The sequence below is a fragment of the Eriocheir sinensis genome, chromosome 61 (assembly GCF_024679095.1).
Source record: "Eriocheir sinensis breed Jianghai 21 chromosome 61, ASM2467909v1, whole genome shotgun sequence".
Lineage (NCBI taxonomy): Eukaryota > Metazoa > Arthropoda > Malacostraca > Decapoda > Varunidae > Eriocheir > Eriocheir sinensis.
Window position 1 is genome coordinate 3,132,403 of NC_066569.1, and position 20,169 is coordinate 3,152,571.

General features: G+C 41.0%; 1 protein-coding gene across 2 annotated transcripts in view; it reads right to left on the reverse strand.

Annotated features, from left to right (window-relative positions):
- LOC126986139 (proline-, glutamic acid- and leucine-rich protein 1-like) overlaps positions 1-20,169 on the reverse strand; it is a 32,001-nt gene that overhangs the window by 8,873 nt on the left and 2,959 nt on the right. Inside the window, exons 2-14 of one of the 2 annotated variants that reach the window (XM_050842029.1) lie at positions 20,008-20,072; positions 19,482-19,578; positions 18,526-18,684; positions 14,799-14,870; positions 14,083-14,319; positions 13,528-13,734; positions 11,646-11,758; positions 9,415-9,673; positions 8,897-9,097; positions 8,205-8,408; positions 7,504-7,618; positions 2,536-3,137; positions 1,101-1,231 (exon numbers count right to left, since the gene is read on the reverse strand). In XM_050842029.1, coding sequence (XP_050697986.1) covers positions 1,163-1,231; positions 2,536-3,137; positions 7,504-7,618; positions 8,205-8,408; positions 8,897-9,097; positions 9,415-9,673; positions 11,646-11,758; positions 13,528-13,734; positions 14,083-14,319; positions 14,799-14,870; positions 18,526-18,684; positions 19,482-19,578; positions 20,008-20,072 — 2,400 coding nt within the window. In that variant the 3' untranslated portion in view covers positions 1,101-1,162. Of the gene's footprint in view, positions 1-1,100; positions 1,235-2,535; positions 3,138-7,503; positions 7,619-8,204; positions 8,409-8,896; positions 9,098-9,414; positions 9,674-11,645; positions 11,759-13,527; positions 13,735-14,082; positions 14,320-14,798; positions 14,871-18,525; positions 18,685-19,481; positions 19,579-20,007; positions 20,073-20,169 lie in introns of both variants that reach the window. The other variant, XM_050842028.1, reaches the window with a different exon arrangement.

The following is a 20,169-nucleotide window of genomic DNA, read 5'->3' on the forward strand; positions in this document are numbered from 1 at the left end:
AAGGAAAAAACAGTGAATTGTGAAGGAAGGAAGGAAGGAAGGAAGGAAAGAAGGCAGATGATGATGAAACAGGGAAAAAAGAATGAAGGTGAAGAAAAAGAAGATGGAAAAAAGTGAATTGTGAAGGAAGGGAAGATGAAATAAAGAAAAAGACGAAGGTTAACGAAAAGAAAATGAACAAAACAATGAATGGTGAAGAAGGAGAGTGATGGAGAGTGTGTGATAGTGACAACAAGTGATAGTGAAGCCGATGGTGATGACGGAGAGTGCCAATGACAGTTCGTACGCACCACCATGACCTACGCAAGGGAAGGTTCATTACGACACAAGTGATCTTATCGCGTAAACATAATAATTAAAATAAAATGGATAAGTTTTGCATGATGGACTCTTTCATTGACCTGACATGACCTGACCAACCCCTTTTTATTATCATCATTATTATTTTATTCATTATTTATTTCTCTATGATCTCCGAGCTATATATTGTTATCACTGTTATTATGGAAGAGGAAAACAGAAAGAGGAAAAAAGAGCAGAAAGAAATCAAATCAAAAAGAAGAAGAGAAAGGAGGAAGAGACGACAAAGGAATGGGAGATTGACGATGATAGTTTTGATTTCTTTGGTGATGCAGAGGGAGAGGAGGAGGAGGAGGAGGAGGAGGATTAACCCGGTAGCAGCGAGGATCGTGTTTCTTAATGGTCCCTCCAAGCGAGAAAAATGAGAAAAAATCATCACTCACACAAACCATTTCATAATATATATCAAAGCATTTGTGATCAGATTATGTATCATCTATTTTTAGGGGTTTACATCATGGCACAAATTTGTCCCGTCGCTGCTACACGGTAAAACCGCAAATTTGGCCCGTCGCTGCTACCAGGTTAAGGGCGGTAGGGTGAGTACGAGTGTTTAAATATACCACATCCACGTCGAGTTTGTCAGAGGAATAACACAACTTTAAGCCAACGAATCACGTGCCACATAGCCGTTAATAAATACCGCTAACACTACACTTAAAAAAAAAAAAATAATAATAATAATAATAATAATAATAATAATAATAATAATAATAATAATAAACTGACGAAGATCTCACCTCAATAAATGAACGGGAAGGCAACAGTGGTGGAGGTGCTGAAGAAGGCAGGCGATGGTGTTCTACCCCTCCACGAAGTCCTGCAGCATCTCATCCACTGTCAGTTCACCGCTGCCCTCCTTCTCACTCCCCTGCTGAGGATGCCAAGGGTAAGTACTGCCTATTGAAGTGACGATGTTTAAGAAAAGATAATGGGGAGTCGAAATAGGGAAGATGAAGAAGGAATAAAGTAGAAAGGAAAAGACAACGAAAGCATAAGGGAAAAGGGAAAATAGGAAAGGAAAAGATGATGGAAGAATAAGAGGAAAGAAAAGTTGGTAAAAAAAGGGAAAAGGAGAAAAAAGGAAAGGAAAAAATAATGGAAGAATAAGAGGAAAGAAAAGTTGGTAAAAAAAGGGAAAAGGAGAAATAGGAAAGGAAAAGATGATGGAAGAATAAGAGGAAAGAAAAGTTGGTAAAAAAAGGGAAAAGGAGAAAAAAGGAAAGGAAAAAATAAGGGAAGAATAAGAGGAAAGAAAAGTTGGTAAAAAAAGGGAAAATAGGAAAGGAAAAGATAATGGAAGAATAAGAGGAAAGAAAAGTTGGTAAAAAAAGGGAAAAGGAGAAAAAAGGAAAGGAAAAAATAAGGGAAGAATAAGAGGAAAGAAAAGTTGGTAAAAAAAGGGAAAAGGGAAAATAGGAAAGGAAAAAATAATGGAAGAATAAGAGGAAAGAAAAGTTGGTAAAAAAGGGAAAATAGGAAAGGAAAAGATGAGGGAAGAATAAGAGGAAAGAAAAGGGTAAAAAAGAGAAGATGGCAGGGAGAGGAAATAAAGAGGAAAGGAGGAGATAAGGAAATAAGGGGAAAGAAAAAGATGAGAAAATAACAAGAAAGGAGAAAAAAGGAAACAGATGAAGACAGAAATATTAATAAAAGATGTAGGAGAGACAATGAAGGGAAAGAAAAAGACAAAGAATGGAGGAAGAAAAAAAAGGAAAAGGTGAACGACAGAAAAACAAACCTTAAGAAGTAGGAGGAGGAGGAGGAGGAGGAGGTGATGAAAATGAGAAACAAAGATGAACATGAAGGAATAAGAGGAGAAATTGGAAGAAAGAGAAGAGGAAGAAGGAAAAATGGGAAAGGAAATATTGAAAACAAATAAAAACAAAAGAAAATAGAAGTAGAAGGTGATAAAAATGGAATAATAATAATAATAATAATAATAATAGTCAAAATCATACAGAAAAAAAAATTATCTATACATTAAACTAACCTAACCTTTCCTGATCTGCCTTGACCCAACTTGACCTCTCTCTCTCTCTCTCTCTCTCTCACCTGGCTGGCACTCAATATGACCTTCTTACCTGGCGACAGATCACTCGACCCCGTTCCTCTTGACCTGACTTGCCTTGACCTAACCTGACCTAACTTGACCTCTCTCTCTCTCTCTCTTACCTGGTTGGCACTCAGTTTGACCTTCTTGGCGGGCGACGTATCACTCTCGACGACCCCATTTCTCTTGACCTCTTCCTCCTCCTCTTCCATTCCCTTCTTCTTCTTCGTTCTCTGTCTGTTCTCTGTTTTCCTCTTGGTATTTTTTGTTTGTGTTTCTCCATTGCTTATTATCTCTATCTCCTTATCTCCTCTTTTGTTGCCTCCTTTCTCTGTTTCCTCTTTCTCTCCTTTTTTATCATCGTCTTCTATTCCTTCATTCTTTCTGTGGCTTGTTTTTCCTATCCTCTTCTCTTCCTCTCTTCTGCTTCCTCCATTCTTGGCTCTCCCATTCTTCTTTCCCTCCTTCTCCTTTCCTTTATCAATTTTATCATCCTCTTCCTCTTCATCATGTAAGGAGTCAAAACTATCTTCAGTCTCCCATTCCTTTGACCTCCCTTCTTCTTCTTCCTCCTCCTCCACTTCCTCCTCTTCCTCCTCCTTTTCTGCCTCTTCCGGTATCTTGTTATTCTGTACAGGCTCTTCCTCCTCCTCCTCCTCTTCTTCCTCCTCTTCCTCCTGCAGTTGCTCAATTATCATATCCACTTCTTCATCCTCCTCTTCATCTGGACAAGAGAGGAAGAATAAAGTGGAGTTAGTGTGGAGGAGAACATATTTAAAAGTCATTCTCATTTTAAAAGGAGGAGAACATATTTAAAAGTCATTCTCATTTTTAAGGGAGGAGAATGTATTTAAAAGTCATTCTCATTTTTAAGGGAGGAGAATGTATTTAAAAGTCATTCTCATTTTTAAGGGAGGAGAATGTATTTAAAAGTCATTCTCATTTTTAAGGGAGGAGAATGTATTTAAAAGTCATTCTCATTTTTAAGGGAGGAGAATGTATTTAAGTCATTCTATTTTTAAGGGAGGAGAATGTATTTAAAAGTCATTCTATTTTTAAGGGAGGAGAATGTATTTAAAAGTCATTCTATTTTTAAGGGAGGAGAATGTATTTAAAAGTCATTATCATTTTTAAGGGAGGAGAATGTATTTAAAAGTCATTCTATCTTGAAGGGAGAATGTATTTAAAAGTCATTCTATTTTTAAGGGAGGAGAATGTATTTAAGTCATTCTGTTTTTAAGGGAGGAGAATGTATTTAAAAGTCATTCTCATTTTTAAGGGAGGAGAATGTATTTAAAAGTCATTCTCATTTTTAAGGGAGGAGAATGTATTTAAAAGTCATTCTCATTTTAAAAGGAGGATAATGTATTTAAAAGTCATTCTCATTTTTAAGGGAGGAGAATGTATTTAAGACATACTCAATTTTTAAGGAGGATAATGTATTTAAATCATTCTCATTTTTAAGGAGGAGAATGTATTTAAAAGTCATTCTCATTTTAAGGAGGAGAATGTATTTAAAGTCATTCTCATTTTAAGGGAGGAGAATGTATTTAAAGTCATTCTCATTTTTAAGGAGGAGAATGTATTTAAAAGTCATTCTCATTTTAAGGGAGGAGAATGTATTTAAGTCATTCTCATTTTAAGGGAGGAGAATGTATTTAAGTCATTCTCATTTTTAAGGAGAATGTATTTAAGTCATTCTCATTTTTAAGGGAGGAGAATGTATTTAAGTCATTCTCATTTTTAAGGGAGGAGAATGTATTTAAGTCATTCTATTTTTAAGGGAGGAGAATGTATTTAAAAGTCATTCTCATTTTTAAGGGAGGAGAATGTATTTAAAAGTCATTCTCATTTTTAAGGGAGGAGAATGTATTTAAAAGTCATTCTCATTTTTAAGGGAGGAGAATGTATTTAAAAGTCATTCTCATTTTTAAGGGAGGAGAATGTATTTAAGTCATTCTCATTTTTAAGGGAGGAGAATGTATTTAAGTCATTCTATTTTTAAGGGAGGAGAATGTATTTAAGTCATTCTATTTTTAAGGGAGGAGAATGTATTTAAAAGTCATTCTCATTTTTAAGGGAGGAGAATGTATTTAAGTCATTCTCATTTTTAAGGGAGGAGAACGTATTTAAAAGTCATTCTCATTTTTAAGGGAGAATGTATTTAAAAGTCATTCTCTTTTTTAAGGGAGGAGAATGTATTTAAGTCATTCTGTTTTTAAGGGAGGACAATGTATTTAAGTCATTCTATTTTAAAGGGAGGAGAATGTATTTAAGTCATTCTATTTTTAAGGGAGGAGAATGTATTCAAAGGTCATTCTATCTTTAAGGGAGGAGAATGTATTTAAGTCATTCTTTTTTAAGGGAGGAGAATGTATTTAAAAGCCATTCTCATTTTTAAGGGAGGAGAATGTATTTAAAAGTCATTCTCATTCTTAAGGGAGGAGAATGTGTTTAAACGTCATTCTCATTTTTAAGGGAGGAGAATGTATTTAAAAGTCATTCTCATTTTTAAGGGAGGAGAATGTATTTAAAAGTCATTCTCATTTTTAAGGGAGGAGAATGTATTTAAAAGTCATTCTCATTTTTAAGGGAGGAGAATGTATTCAAAGGTCATTCTATCTTTAAGGGAGGAGAATGTATTTAAAAGTCATTCTATTTTTAAGGGAGGAGAATGTATTTGAAAGTCATTCTATCTTTAAGGGAGGAGAATGTATTTAAAAGTCATTCTATTTTTAAGGGAGGAGAATGTATTTAAGTCATTCTGTTTTTAAGGGAGGAGAATGTATTTAAGTCATTCTATTTTAAAGGGAGGAGAATGTATTTAAAAGTCATTCTATTTTTAAGGGAGGAGAATGTATTCAAAGGTCATTCTATCTTTAAGGGAGGAGAATGTATTTAAAAGTCATTCTATTTTTAAGGGAGGAGAATGTATTTAAAAGTCATTCTCATTTTTAAGCTAGAGGAAATAATGTATAAAAAGAGGTGGTGATGATAAATGAGAAATACAAAGACAGATGTGATGATTGAGACGGAAGAGAAAGATGAGGAAAGGGAGAGAAGATAAAGGAAGGAAAGGAGGATATGATGGAAGACAGGAAAGATGAACGAAGAAAAAAATAAAGGTGGTAGAAGAAGAAGAAAAAAACATTAAAAAGAGATTGTGATGTAGAGAGAGTGATGAAGGAGGTAGAAGAGAGAAATGAACAAACAGTGAATGGTGAGGAAGGAAGGTGAAGATGATAGTCTGTGTGATAGTGACAAGCAAGAGACAGATCATGACATAGTGAATAAGGAACAGAAATTACTAGACCAATAAACACTAAGACAGCCTGCACAACACACAATGGATGGTGAGGAAGGAAGGTCAGGCAATGGTGAGTCTGTGTGATAGTGACAGGCAAGAGACAGATCATGACATAGTGAATAAGGAACAGAAATTACTAGACCAATAAGCACTGAGACAGCCTGCACAACACACAATGGATGGTGAGGAAGGAAGGTCAGGGTGATGGTGAGTCTGTGTGATAGTGACGGAGAGAGAAAGATCATGACATAGTGAATAAGGAACAAAAATAACTAGCCCAATAGGGAATTTACTAGCCCAATAAGCAACTTACTAGCCCAATAAGCAACTTACTAGCCCAATAAACAAATTACTAGCCCAATAAGCAAATTACTAGCCCAATAAGCAAATTACTAGCCCAATAACCAAATTACTAGCCCAATAACCAAATTACTAGCCCAATAACCAAATTACTAGCCCAATAACCAAATTACTAGCCCAATAACCAAATTACTAGCCCAATAACCAAATTACTAGCCCAATAACCAAATTACTAGCCCAATAAGCAAATTACTAGCCCAATAAACAAATTACTACCCCAATAAACAAATTAGTAACCCAATAAACAAATTACTAGCCCAATAAGCAAATTACTAGCCCAATAAGCAAATTAGTAACCCAATAAACAAATTACTAGCCCAATAAACAAATTACTATTGATAACCAAATTACTATTGATAACCAACTTACTAGCCCAATAAACAAATTACTAGCCCAATAAGCAAATTACTAGCCCAATAAACAAATTACTAGCCCAATAAACAAATTACTAGCCCAATAAACAAATTACTAGCCCAATAAACAAATTACTAGCCCAATAAACAAATTACTAGCCCAATAAACAAATTACTAGCCCAATAAGCAAATTACTAGCCCAATAAACAAATTACTAGCCCAATAAGCAAATTACTAGCCCAATAACCAAATTACTAGCCCAATAACCAAATTACTAGCCCAATAACCAAATTACTAGCCCAATAACCAAATTACTATTGATAAACAAATTACTAGCCCAATAAACAAATTACTAGCCCAATAAGCAAATTACTAGCCCAATAAACAAATTACTAGCCCAATAAACAAATTACTAGCCCAATAAGCAAATTACTAGCCCAATAAGCAAATTACTAGCCCAATAAACAAATTACTAGCCCAATAAACAAATTACTAGCCCAATAAACAAATTAGTAACCCAATAAACAAATTACTAGCCCAATAAGGAAATTACTAGCCCAATAAGCAAATTACTAGCCCAATAAACAAATTACTAGCCCAATAAGCAAATTACTAGCCCAATAAGCAAATTACTAGCCCAATAAGCAAATTACTAGCCCAATAAACAAATTACTAGCCCAATAAGCAAATTACTAGCCCAATAAACAAATTACTAGCCCAATAAGCAAATTACTAGCCCAATAAACAAATTACTAGCCCAATAAGCAAATTACTAGCCCAATAACCAAATTATTAGCCCAATAAGCAAATTACTAGCCCAATATGCAAATTACTAGCCCAATATGCAAAATACTAGCCCAATAAGTAAATTACTAGCCCAATAAGCACATTCCCAGCCCAATAAGCACATTCCCAGCCCAATAAGCACATTCCATTCCCAATAAGCAAATTACTAGCCCAATAAACAGTTTACTAGCCCAATAAGCAAATAACTAGCCAATATGCAAAAAACTAGCCAAATAAGCAGATTACTAGCCCAATGAGGACCGAGACAACCTGCGCAACCTACCCCGGGGCCTTCCGCTGGTCTGGTGCTGTCGGATGGCCTGCGCCGCCGCCTCCACTCTGGGGTTGGACACGACCACACCCAAGGAACATAATGTCATCTGGCAGGCCGACGCTACCTGTGTGTGTGCGTGCGTTGGTTAGCTTAATGTGCGTGTCAGTTTAGCGTTAATTTCCTTTTTTTATCAACTATTTTTTTTGTGTTATTTCTTTTGTCATTCTAATATTCTTCCTTTTTTCTTCTACCCTTCCCTTCTACTTCCTTTCTTCTTTCTCCTCCTCTCTTCTTCTGTCCTTCTCCTCCTTTTCTTCTTTTTTATTTTCTCTTCTTTATTTTCTATTCCTACATGTTTTCTTATATTTCAATCCTATCTCTTTTTTTTCTCCTCCGCTTCCTCCTCCTAACTACCCTTCTTCTCCTTCTCCTCTTCTTCTTAAGCCTTTACACTCCTCCTCCTCCTCTTCCTCCTTCTCCTCCTATTTTTAACTAGCCTTCTTCTCCTCCTCCTCTTCTTTTTAAGCCTTTACACTCCTCCTCCTCCTCCTCCTTCTTCTCCTCCTATTTCTAACTAGCCTTCTTCTTCTCCTCCAAGCATTTACACTCCTCCTCCTCCTCCTCCTCCTCCTCCTATTTCTAACTAGCCTTCTTCTTCTTCTCCTCCTCCAAGCCTTTACACTCCTCCTCCTCCTCCTCCTCCTCCTCACCTGCACATCCTCATCCATGGCACCCGTGTGGAGGAGGTGGGTGAGCAGGGGATACGGCGGGGGGCTGCGCGGGTGAGGTGCGGCAGAGAGGGCGGCCAGGGTGTGGAAGAGCTGCACCCTCACCCTCGCATCCCTGTATATGGCGGGGAGCTGCGACGCACCCAACACACCCTCGGCTATGGTCAGGATGCCAGTCTGGAGGCGCTGTGGGGGTGGGGGAAGGGGTGAGAAGGTATGTGTGTGTGTGTGTGTGTGTGTGTGTGTGTGTGTGTGTGTTGGTTCCTGTGGTCAAACTATCTATCTATCAATAATCTACCTCTATCTATCTACCTATCTTCTTGTACTCCTCTCCTTTCTCTTCTTTTTATTTCTCTTCTTCATTCTTTCTTTCTCCTTTCTTCTTCTCCTTCCTCTTTCTTCCTCCTTTACCTATCAATAATCTACCTCTATCTACCTATCTTCTTGTACTCCTTTCCTTTCTTCTTCTCCTTCCTCCTTGTTATCCTTTCCTCTTTCATCCATTACTATCTTCTTCCTCTACTTCTTCTTCTCTTCATCCCTTTCTCTTCCTCCTCCCTCATCTCTCTCTCTCTCTCTCCTCTTTCCTTTCCTCCTTATCTTACTCTCTCTCTCTCATTCCTCTTTCCCTCCACAAACAACATCACCAAACATCAACAACATCAACGCCCTACCTGATGGTCCTCAAAGTGCATGGAATGAGCCGAGTGGGTAAACATCATCTCGGCCGCCACTAGAGCCGCCCTAGCCAGTCTGCCGAAGCTCCCCGGTCGCGGCACGGGTCCGGGGTAGCCGCCGCCGCTGCCCTCGGAGGTGACGGTGTACCCCTTCTTCTTGCCGGAGCTCTTGTGTAGGGTGAGGCTCGCTAGGCCCTTCTGGAGTGTGAGGAAGAGGGTGATAGGGTGAGATAGGGTGATGAGGTTTAGTTATTATTTTTTTTTTTTTTTTTTTTGCTCTCTCTCTCTCTCTCTCTCTCTCTCTCTCTCTCTCTCTCTCTCTCTCTCGTCTTTCCTTTCTGTTCGTTCCTCTCTCTTTCTCTCTCTTCTCCTTTCTTCCTTGTCCTTTTTTCCTTCTCTTTCTCTCTCTCTCTCCATTCTCTCCCTCCTCTTTCCTCTCCCTCCCCTTCTTTCTCTCCCTCCCTCCTCTTTCCTTTCCTCCCCCTCCTCTCCACCCCTTCCCCCTCCCCCCATACCTGCAGCTTCACGCTATGCTCCTGAGGGCTGGCATCCTGAACCACCATCGCCACCAGGCCGCCGGGAGGGGTGTGGCGGCCCCGGGAGGCTTTGAGCAGCTCCGCCAGCACCCCATAGCTGAGCACCCTCGTCTGCAGGCCGCCGCTGCACCATGGCGGCTGCTCCTCCTTCTTCTCCTTGGTGAACTTGTATGAGCGGAGGACAGAGGTGAGGAGATCGCCGAGGATGTTGTGGTAACTCTCGATGCCGTCTCCGAGGCTAAGAGAGAGAGGAGTGGGGATGAGAGGAAGTGAGGAAGAAGAGGAGGAGGAAGGAGGAGGTGGGGGAGGTGCTGGTAAAGGGGAGAGAGAGGAAGGAGAGGAGGTGGTGGTAGAGGAAGGAGAGAGGAAGGAGCGAGGAGGAGGAGGAGGAAGAGGAGGGAAGTAAAGGAGAGGAGGAGGAGGAGGAGGAGGAGGAGAGGAGAAGAATGAGGATGAAAGAGGAGACATTATGAGAGAGAGGAGAAGCGAGAAGGAAGAGGAGGAGAAATGAGAGAGAGAGAGAGAGAGAGAGAGAGAGAGAGAGAGAGAGAGAGAGAGAGAGAGAGAGAGAGAGAGAGAGAGAGAGAGAGAGAGAGAGAGAGAGAGATAAATCAACCTATTAGGAGGAGAAGGGAGGGAAAAAGAGGAAGGAGGGGAGGAGAAAGAGAGAGGGATGAAGAGGGGGAGAAATGAGAGAGAGAAATAGAGAGGAGCAAAGAGGGAGAGAGAGAGTAATGAGGAGGAATAAGCACAAAAGGGGAGAGAAAGACAAGGAAAAATGGAGGAAAGGAGTTTTACTGAATAGAACTGAAGACTGAATACCAAGAATCTAAAAGAGCAATTAATTCTTCAGTGATAATTATATACTTTACGAGCCTTATAAGATACCAGCCTCAGAACACATGATTCACAGGGAGAGTACAGGAGGAAGGACAGACTCAAGCAAGTAATTCTTCAGTGATAATTATATACTTTACGAGCCTTATAAGATACCAGCCTCAGAACACATGATTCACAGGGGGAGTACAGGAGGCAGGACAGACTCAAGCAAGTAATTCTTCAGTGATAATTATATACTTTACGAGCCTTATAAGATACCAGCCTCAGAAGACATGATTCACAGGGAGAGTACAGGAGGAAGGACAGACTCAAGCAAGTAATTCTTCAGTGATAATTATATACTTTACGAGCCTTATAAGATACCAGCCTCAGAACACATGATTCACTGGGAGAGTACAGGAGGAAGGACAGACTCAAGCAAGTAATTCTTCAGTGATAATTATATACTTTACGAGCCTTATAAGATACCAGCCTCAGAAGACATGATTCACAGGGGGAGTACAAGAGGAAGGACAGACTCAAGCAAGTAATTCTTCAGTGATAATTATATACTTTGTGAGCCTTATAAGATACCAGCCTCAGAACATATGATTCACTGGGAGAGTACAGGAGGAAGGACAGACTCAAGCAAGTAATTCTTCAGTGATAATTATATACTTTACGAGCCTTATAAGATACCAGAATCAGAACACATGATTCACAGGGGGAGTACAGGAGGAAGGACAGACTCAAGCAAGTAATTCTTCAGTGATAATTATATACTTTACGAGCCTTATAAGATGCCAGCCTCAGAACACATGATTCACAGGGAGAGTACAGGAGGAAGGACAGACTCAAGCAAGTAATTCTTCAGTGATAATTATATACTTCACGAGCCTTATAAGATACCAGCCTCAGAAGACATGATTCACTGGGAGAGTACAGGAGGAAGGACAGACTCAAGCAAGTAATTCTTCAGTGATAATTATATACTTTACGAGCCTTATAAGATACCAGCCTCAGAACACATGATTCACTGGGAGAGTACAGGAGGCAGGACAGACTCAAGCAATTAATTCTTCAGTGATAATTCTATACTTTACGAGCCTTATAAGATACCAGCCTCAGAAGACATGATTCACAGGGAGAGTACAGGAGGCAGGACAAACAAGGGTCGCATTTTAAAACATTTCGTCGCCCAAATTCACATGACTGACAAGGCTTTTATATGATTTAGGGCATTTCCAGGAGTAGTTTTATAACCCTAGAGGTATTTTGACCCTCCTTCAGTAGCATAAACCCAGAAAAACACTCATCAGAACCCGACTGGTCCCTTCTTTAACCTTTATAAATTGTTGATGTCTTACAATACCGACCACAGCTCCACGCACCTGCTGATCATGTCCCTGAGGAGAAGCAGGGCCTGGTTGTGGAGGGAGGGCAGGAAGAAGGCCACCAGCTTGTGTTCCTGGCTCTTGTAGCGATTAAGGACCAACAACTCCACCTGGTGACGACGTAATAGTAGTGAGAGTAATAATGACAGTAGTAATGATATCAACAGTAGTAGTTTTGTGGGGGGTGATAAGTCCAGTCTCAGATAATTCATATATGCTTCCTTACTAATGAGACTTTCTATACAACAAAGTGAGGTCATTCTTTGTTGATTTATGCCATAAGGTGCTGGCTGTCATGTGTTTGAAGATACCCTAAACTAAACAAAACCCCAAACAGTCACTATAGGTCTTGACTCAGAAAATTCATATATGCTTCCTTACTAATGAGACTTTCCATACAACAAAGTGAGGTCATTCTTTGTTGATTTATGCCATTAGGTGCTGGCTGTCATGTGTTTGAAGATACCCTAAACTTAACCTAACAAAACCCCAAACAGTTACTATAGGTCTTGACTCAGAAAATTCATATATGCTTCCTTACTAATGAGACTTTCTATGCAACAAAGTGAGGTCATTCTTTGTTGATTTATACCATAAGGTGCTGGCTATCATGTGTTTGAAGATACTCTAAACTTAACAAAACCCCAAACAAACACTATAGGTCTTGACTCAGAAAATTCATATATGCTTCCTTACTAATGAGACTTTCTATGCAACAAAGTGAGGTCATTCTTTGTTGATTTATACCATAAGGTGCTGGCTGTCATGTGTTTGAGGATACCCTAAACTTAACCTAACCTAACAAAACCCCAAACAGTTACTATAGGGCTTGACTCAAAAAATTCATATATGCTTCCTTACTAATGAGACTTTCCATACAACAAAGTGAGGTCATTCTTTGTTGATTTATACCATAACGTGCTGGCTATCATGTGTTTGAAGATACCCTAAACTTAACCTAATATAACCTAACAAACCAGTTACTTTAGGTCTTGACTCAGAAAATTCATATATGCTTGAATGCTTCCTAACTAATGAGACCTTCTATGCAACAAAGTGAGGTCATTCTTTGTTGTCTGAAGATACCCTAAACTTAACCTAACCTAGCCTAACAAAACCCCAAACAGTTACTATAGGTCCTGACTCAGAAAATTCATATATGCTTCCTTACTAATGAGACTTTCCATACAACAAAGTGAGGTCATTCTTTGTTGTCTGAAGATACCCTAAACTTAACCTAACCTAGCCTAACAAAACCCCAAACAGTTACTATAGGTCTTGACTCAGAAAATTCACACATGCTTCCTTACTAATGAGACTTTCCATACAACAAAGTGAGGTCATTCTTTGTTGTCTGAAGATACCCTAAACTTAACCTAACCTAGTCTAACAAAACCCCAGACAGTTACTATAGGTCTTGACTCAGAAAATTCATACATGCTTCCTTACTAATGAGACTGTCCAAACCATCTCAGCACACCAGTCCATCCACTCCACCACTCCACAATCCACTCCCTTCACTGTCACACCCATACCAAAGCACTCATACACACTTTCCTTACTTTCTCTGCCCCATCCTGACACACCACACCAAACCACCTCTTCTCTCGTTCTCTCCCTCCCCCCTCTTTCTCTCTCCATTCTCTCCCCTTCCTCCTCTTTCCTCTCCTTCTCCATCCTCTTCTCTCCCTCCCTCCCCCCTCTTTCTCTCTCCATTCTCCTCTTTCCTCTCCTTCTCCATCCTCTTCTCTCCCTCCCTCCCCCCTCTTTCTCTCTCCATTCTCTCCCCTTCCTCCTCTTTCCTCTCCTTCTCTATCTTCTTCTCTCCCTCCCTCCAACCAAGTTCCTCTCCTTCACACACACACACACACACACACACCTGCAGCAGCCTAACCACCACACTGAGTAGATGGTTCGGTGCGACGGTGATGGCAGGGTTGGCGTCGTCGGTGACCATCTCGGCGATGAAGACGAGGGTGTTGATGAGGCGCGTGATGGCCAGCAGCCGGGCCATCATGGGGGCCGGCGTCATGTCCTCGACCGGCCGGACTTTGAGGCTGCCGTGCTCGCGGGGGTGTGGGAAGGACTGGGGGGGAGGGGGGGGGACAGGGGGAGAGAAATAGTGAGTGTGTGTTAGTGTGTGTGAGTTTTCTCTCTCTCTCTCTCTCTCAGTCACTCCCTTTCTCTTTTTTTTGTTTGTGTGTGTGTGTGTGTGTGTGTGTGTGTGTGTGTGTGTTCTGTCTCTCTCTCTCTCTCTCTCTCTCTCTCTCTCTCTCTCTCTCTCTCTCTCTCTCTCTCTCTCTCTCTCTCTCATTTACTCTCTTCCTCATTTTTTTTTTTTCTGTGTGTGTATTTACCTATGTCTCTCTCCCTCTCTCTCACACTCAATCATACTCTCTCTCTCTCTCTCTCTCTCTCTCTCTCTCTCTCTCACCTCCTTCTCCAGCACCCCATCCAGCAAAGTGTCCATCAGCGAGTGCGCCAGAGCTAAGAGAAGACCCAGCCGCCGCCCCACTGCGTCGGCTCTGCTTTGCGCCACATTGCCGCCACCAACCCCAGGCAGCGGCAGGGCGGCGAACACCCTCCCCGCCAGCCGCGCCACGCCCCCTCCTAGACTGGCGGGGCTCGCAGGGTGGTCGAGATGGTGTAACATGCGCTCCTCTATCTCGTTCTGTAATGGAGTGATGAGTTTGTTTACGTAAGAGGTGGAAAAAGGATAAAATGAGTATGTTAAGTTAAGGGGCGTAGATAAAACAGGTACGAGAATTTAAGAGGTAGATAAAACAGGTACATAAGAGTAAGGAATGATATATGTCTCTCGTTCTGTAATGGAGGGATGAGTTTGTTTACGTAAGAGGTGGAAAAAGGATAAAATGAGTACGTTAAGTTAAGGGGCGTAGATAAAACAGGTACAAGAAGTTAAGGAGATAAAACAGGTACATAAGAGTAAGGAATGATATCTCTGTCTCTCGTTCTGTAATGGAGGGATGAGTTTGTTTACGTAAGAGGTGGAAAAATGATAAAATGAATACGTTAAGTTAAGGGGTGTAGATGAAATAGGTACAAGAAGTTAAGGGGTAGATAAAACAGGTACATAAGAGCAAGGAATGATGTATCTGTTGTGTCTGTGTTAGTTTTTGTGCTGTATACCTTGTGCTGCAGACAGGGGCCCGGCGCTGCTCGGACATACTGGTACAGACACTCCAGGGCTGCCGGGTTAGCCTGTGAGGGAAAGAGTGGACGGATGAGTGAGGGTTGTAAGGATGTGAGTTTAGTATTAACCCCTTCTTTACCGATGGTGTGCCATAGTACTTCATATAAAATTTCGGCTATGGAAACAATGAAGTATATACGTATGTCATCGCTCATTGATGATACACGGGACTTCATTTTTTCGATTTGTATGTTTTTTACGACGTAGTGACAAATTGAGGGAACGTCTGCCTTGGGGGGTACGATGTGAAGCCTGGGGGTGGTGGCGGGCAGTGTGCGATTGACAAATGTCGCATCATGGGATCTTTTTCTCCTTCCGATAGTGATTCGGAGCACAATATGACTCTTGAAGGTGACTTACAAGGGTCAGATGATAATGAAACTCAATCAGAAGGCTTCATAAGTGACTCGGATGAAGACTATTTGCCAGAGAACGACAGTGAGGTGAGTAGTGACGAGGAGGAGGAGTGATGTGAATGGTGACGATGAAGAAACACCACACAGCCAAACACTCCACGCACCCCTGCACTCCTTCACACTCCTGGCTGATCCCTTTGCTGATCATCGTCCCGGCACCGTTCCTGCCCTAATGGAGGATTTTTCTGGTGTTCATCCTGATGTACCGAGGAATGACATGAGTGCTTGGGACTTTTGATTTAATCCGGTAGCAGCGGGGATCATGTTTCTTAATGGTCCCTCTAAGCGAGAAAAATGAGAAAAAATCACCCCTCACATAAACCATTTCATAATATATATCAAAGCATTTGTGATCAAATTATGTATCATCTATTTTGGGGGGTTTATATCATGGCGCAAATTTGGCCCCATCATTACATACGGTAAAGCCACAAATTTGGCTCCGTCAGCTGTTACAATTTGGCTCACTGTTAAATCGATAAAGCCACAAATTTGGTCTGTCGCTGCTACACGGTAAAGCCACAAATTTGGCCCGTCACTGCTACACAGTAAAGCCACAAATTTGGCCTGTCGCTGCTACACGGTAAAGCCACAAATTTGGTCTGTCGCTGCTACACGGTAAAGCCACAAATTTGGCCCATCGCTGCTACACGGTAAAGCCACAAATTTGGCCCGTCGTTGCTACATGATAAAGCCACAAATTTGGTCTGTCGCTGCTACACGGTAAAGCCACAAATTTGGCCCATCGCTGCTACACGGTAAAGCCACAAATTTGGCCCGTCACTGCTACACGGTAAAGCCACAAATTTGGCCCATCGCTGCTACACGGTAAAGCCACAAATTTGGCCCGTCGCTGCTACATGATAAAGCCACAAATTTGGTCTGTCGCTGCTACACGGTAAAGCCACAAATTTGGCCCATCGCTGCTACACGGTAAAGCCACAAATTTGGCCCGTCGCTCCTACCGGGTTAAACAGTATACATCTCATGAACAAAACCTATCAGAACACGTGAAAAAAATACATAAAGGACTAAATATGGGTGTTAGGGTAAATATAAACTACCCTCACGAAATTAGGAGATGTGCGCAAAAAATTCGGTGCGGGAGAGGGGGTGGGAAGTGTGGGGATCATGGAGTCGGTATCAAAGGGGTTAATGGACGGACTGACTGACTGACTGACCGTGAGGGGAAAGAGGGGACGGATAAGTAAGGGTGTGGTGTTTAGTATTAATGGACTGACTGGCTCACTGATTGCTTGACTAACTAATTTACTGAGATACTGACTGACTGACTTTTCGGATGAACTGAGTGACTGACTGATTTACTGATTGAGAGAATGACTGACTGACTGACTTTCTTGATCAACTGAGTGACTGACTGATTTACTGATTGAGAGAATGACTGACTGACTGACTTTCTTGATCAACTGAGTGACTGACTGATTTACTGATTGAGAGACTGACTGACTGACTGACTTTCTTGATCAACTGAGTGACTGACTGATTTACTGATTGAGAGACTGACTGACTGACTGACTTTTTTGATCAACTGAGTGACTGACTGATTTACTGATTGAGACTGACTGACTGACTGACATTTTTGATCAACTGAGTGACTGACTGATTTACTGATTGAGAGACTGACTGACTGACTGACTTTTTTGATCAACTGAGTGACTGACTGATTTACTGATTGAGAGAATGACTGACTGACTGGCTTTTTTGATCAACTGAGTGACTGACTGATTTACTGATTGAGAGACTGACTGACTGACTGACTTTTTTGATCAACTGAGTGACTGACTGATTTACTGATTGAGAGACTGACTGACTGACTGACTTTTTTGATCAACTGAGTGACTGACTGATTTACTGATTGAGAGACTGACTGACTGGCTTTTTTTCTCAACTGAGTGACTGACTGATTTACTGATTGAGAGAATGACTGACTGACTGACTTTTTTGATCAACTGAGTGACTGACTGATTTACTGATTGAGAGAATGACTGACTGACTGACTTTTTTGATCAACTGAGTGACTGACTGATTTACTGATTGAGAGAATGACTGACTGACTGGCTTTTTTGATCAACTGAGTGACTGACTGACTGATTGAGTGAATGACTGACAGGACTGACTTTCTTGATCAACTGAGTGACTGACTGATTTACTGATTGAGAGACTGACTGACTGACTGACTGACTGACTGACTGACTGACTTTCTTGATCAACTGAGTGACTGACTGATTTACTGATTGAGAGACTGACTGACTTTATTGATCAACTGAGTGACTGACTGATTTACTGATTGAGAGACTGACTGACTGACTGACTTTATTGATCAACTGAGTGACTGACTGATTTACTGATTGAGAGACTGACTGACTTTCTTGATCAACTGAGTGACTGACTGACTGACTGACTTTTTTAACAACTGAGTGACTGACTGATTTACTGATTGAGAGACTGACTGACTGACTGACTTTCTTGATCAACTGAGTGACTGACTGATTTACTGATTGAGAGACTGACTGACTGACTGACTTTTTTGATCAACTAAGTGACTGACTGATTTACTGATTGAGAGACTGACTGACTGACTGACTTTTGATCAACTAAGTGACTGACTGATTTACTGATTGAGAGACTGACTGACTGACTGACTTTATTGATCAACTAAGTGACTGACTGATTTACTGATTGAGAGACTGACTGACTGACTGACTTTTTTGATCAACTAAGTGACTGACTGATTTACTGATTGAGAGACTGACTGACTGACTGACTTTTTTGATCAACTAAGTGACTGACTGATTTACTGATTGAGAGACTGACTGACTGACTGACTTTTTTGATCAACTGAGTGACTGACTGATTTACTGATTGAGAGAATGACTGACTGACTGACTTTTTTGATCAACTGAGTGACTGACTGATTTACTGATTGAGACTGACTGACTGACTGACTATTTGGATCAACTGAGTGACTGACTGCTTTACTGATTGAGAGAATGACTGACTGACTGACTGACTGAATGATAGACTGACTGATTGACTGACCATATCACTCATTAACTGGAAACTTGATTAGGGTTTTCAAAGAGCCCCAAGGAAACAGCCTGACAAAAAAATAAAAAATAAATAAAATAAAATAAAACAAACAAATAATGAAGTAAACAATCAACACAGCCCTTCCCTCCTTACCCCCCCCCCCACTGCCACCCCCATACCCCCCCCCCCAACCCACCTGAGGATCCGCAGCCGCCAAGTTCAGGACAATGGCGGCCGAAGTCTTGGCGGTCACACAGCGCTGAAGTTCGGGCAGGCTGGGCAGGTCACGAAGCAGGCCCGACAGCAGCTGGCAGGCCTGGACTCCTTGCCTTCCATTCTTCCCGACCTTCACAGCCTGTACGGGAACATAGGCACACACATACGAACACACATACACGGAGACTTTGTGAAGGAGTATCCAGCTTTTTTTTTTTTTTTTACAACAAAGGAGACAGTTCAAGGGCACACAAAAAAAGGAAACAATAAAAAAAAAAGCCCGCTACTCGCTGCTCCTAAAAAAGAATCAAAAGAGGTGGCCAAAAGAGAGGTCAATAGGCCTAAGGCAATTCCCACTTTTTCCCTGTCTTAAACGTGCTTTCTTCTCCTCTCTTATTTCCTTCTAATTCTTTATCTTTATCTATGTAGCTGTTCCCCTTTTTATTAATATAGAAGAGAGGGGGAAGGAGGAAGAGAGGGAGGGGTGAGGAAAGGGGAGAGGGAAATGCTGGATAAATATATAAGAAATAGTAGATATGTTGGGGGGTGGGGAGGTGAGGGTGGGGGTGGGTTAGTGTGAGTGTGTAGGGGAGGGGGTTGTGTGTGTGTGTGTGTGTGTGTGTGTGTGTGTGTGTGTGTGTGTGGTTATATATACAGTTGTCTCCTTGTATTTCCTTTTTTTTTTTTTCTTTTTTTTTTACACATTTAACTATATTTTTTCTTATGTATATGTATGTTTTTTTTATGTATTTATGTGGTTTCCTTTTACTTATGTGCCTCTTTTTCTTAACATATTTCCTTCACTGTTTGAGCTGGGTGTCGGGGATATGGACAAGACTGATCGACAGCTTGTGTTTGAACATTTGCATTGGTTTATTATTTCACATCTTTTATTATTGTATTTAAGGAAAAGAAAAAACACACAGGCATACATACATCACAGCAGAACCTGAACCATCGCTCGCTCTGCGCCGACAGGAACTGCTGGGCACAATGGGGCAGCATGTCCGCCAGCGACCGCAGCCCTCGGTCCCTGCACGGCCAGAGAACAAATTATGGAGTAAAGTCTATGTCTGACGAAATGTACAGACTGCCATCACTTATTAGTTACTGCGGCAAAACACAACACATAACATAACTATTAACTTCATGATGGACAGTTACTATAATTTCCATATCAACTGGGTGTAATTCTGGAGTTTCACGATATACATAGCCAGAAATAAGGCGTTGGATAATGATTACTGAGGTTTTCAAGACTATACCCACATTCTCTTTAAAATTAGGGTTGAAACTATAATTTCCATATCAACTGGGTGTAATTCTGGAGTTTCACGATATATATAGCCAGAAATAAGGCGTTGGATAATGATTACTGAAGTTTTCAAGACTATACCCACATTCTCTTTAAAATCAGGGTTGAAACTAGTCTTATGTATAACTACTAAAGACGTGTCCTCACCTCGTCTTGTTGTTGTTGAGAAGATTGTTGACCTCCCCGATATGGTTCTTGAAGGGCCATTGTGACTGTGGGGGTGAAGGGGGAGAGGGTAACTAACTTTCAATGAGTGGGACAGGTGATCAATGAAGAAAGGTAAGGTAAGGTAAGGTAAGGTTGGGGGCA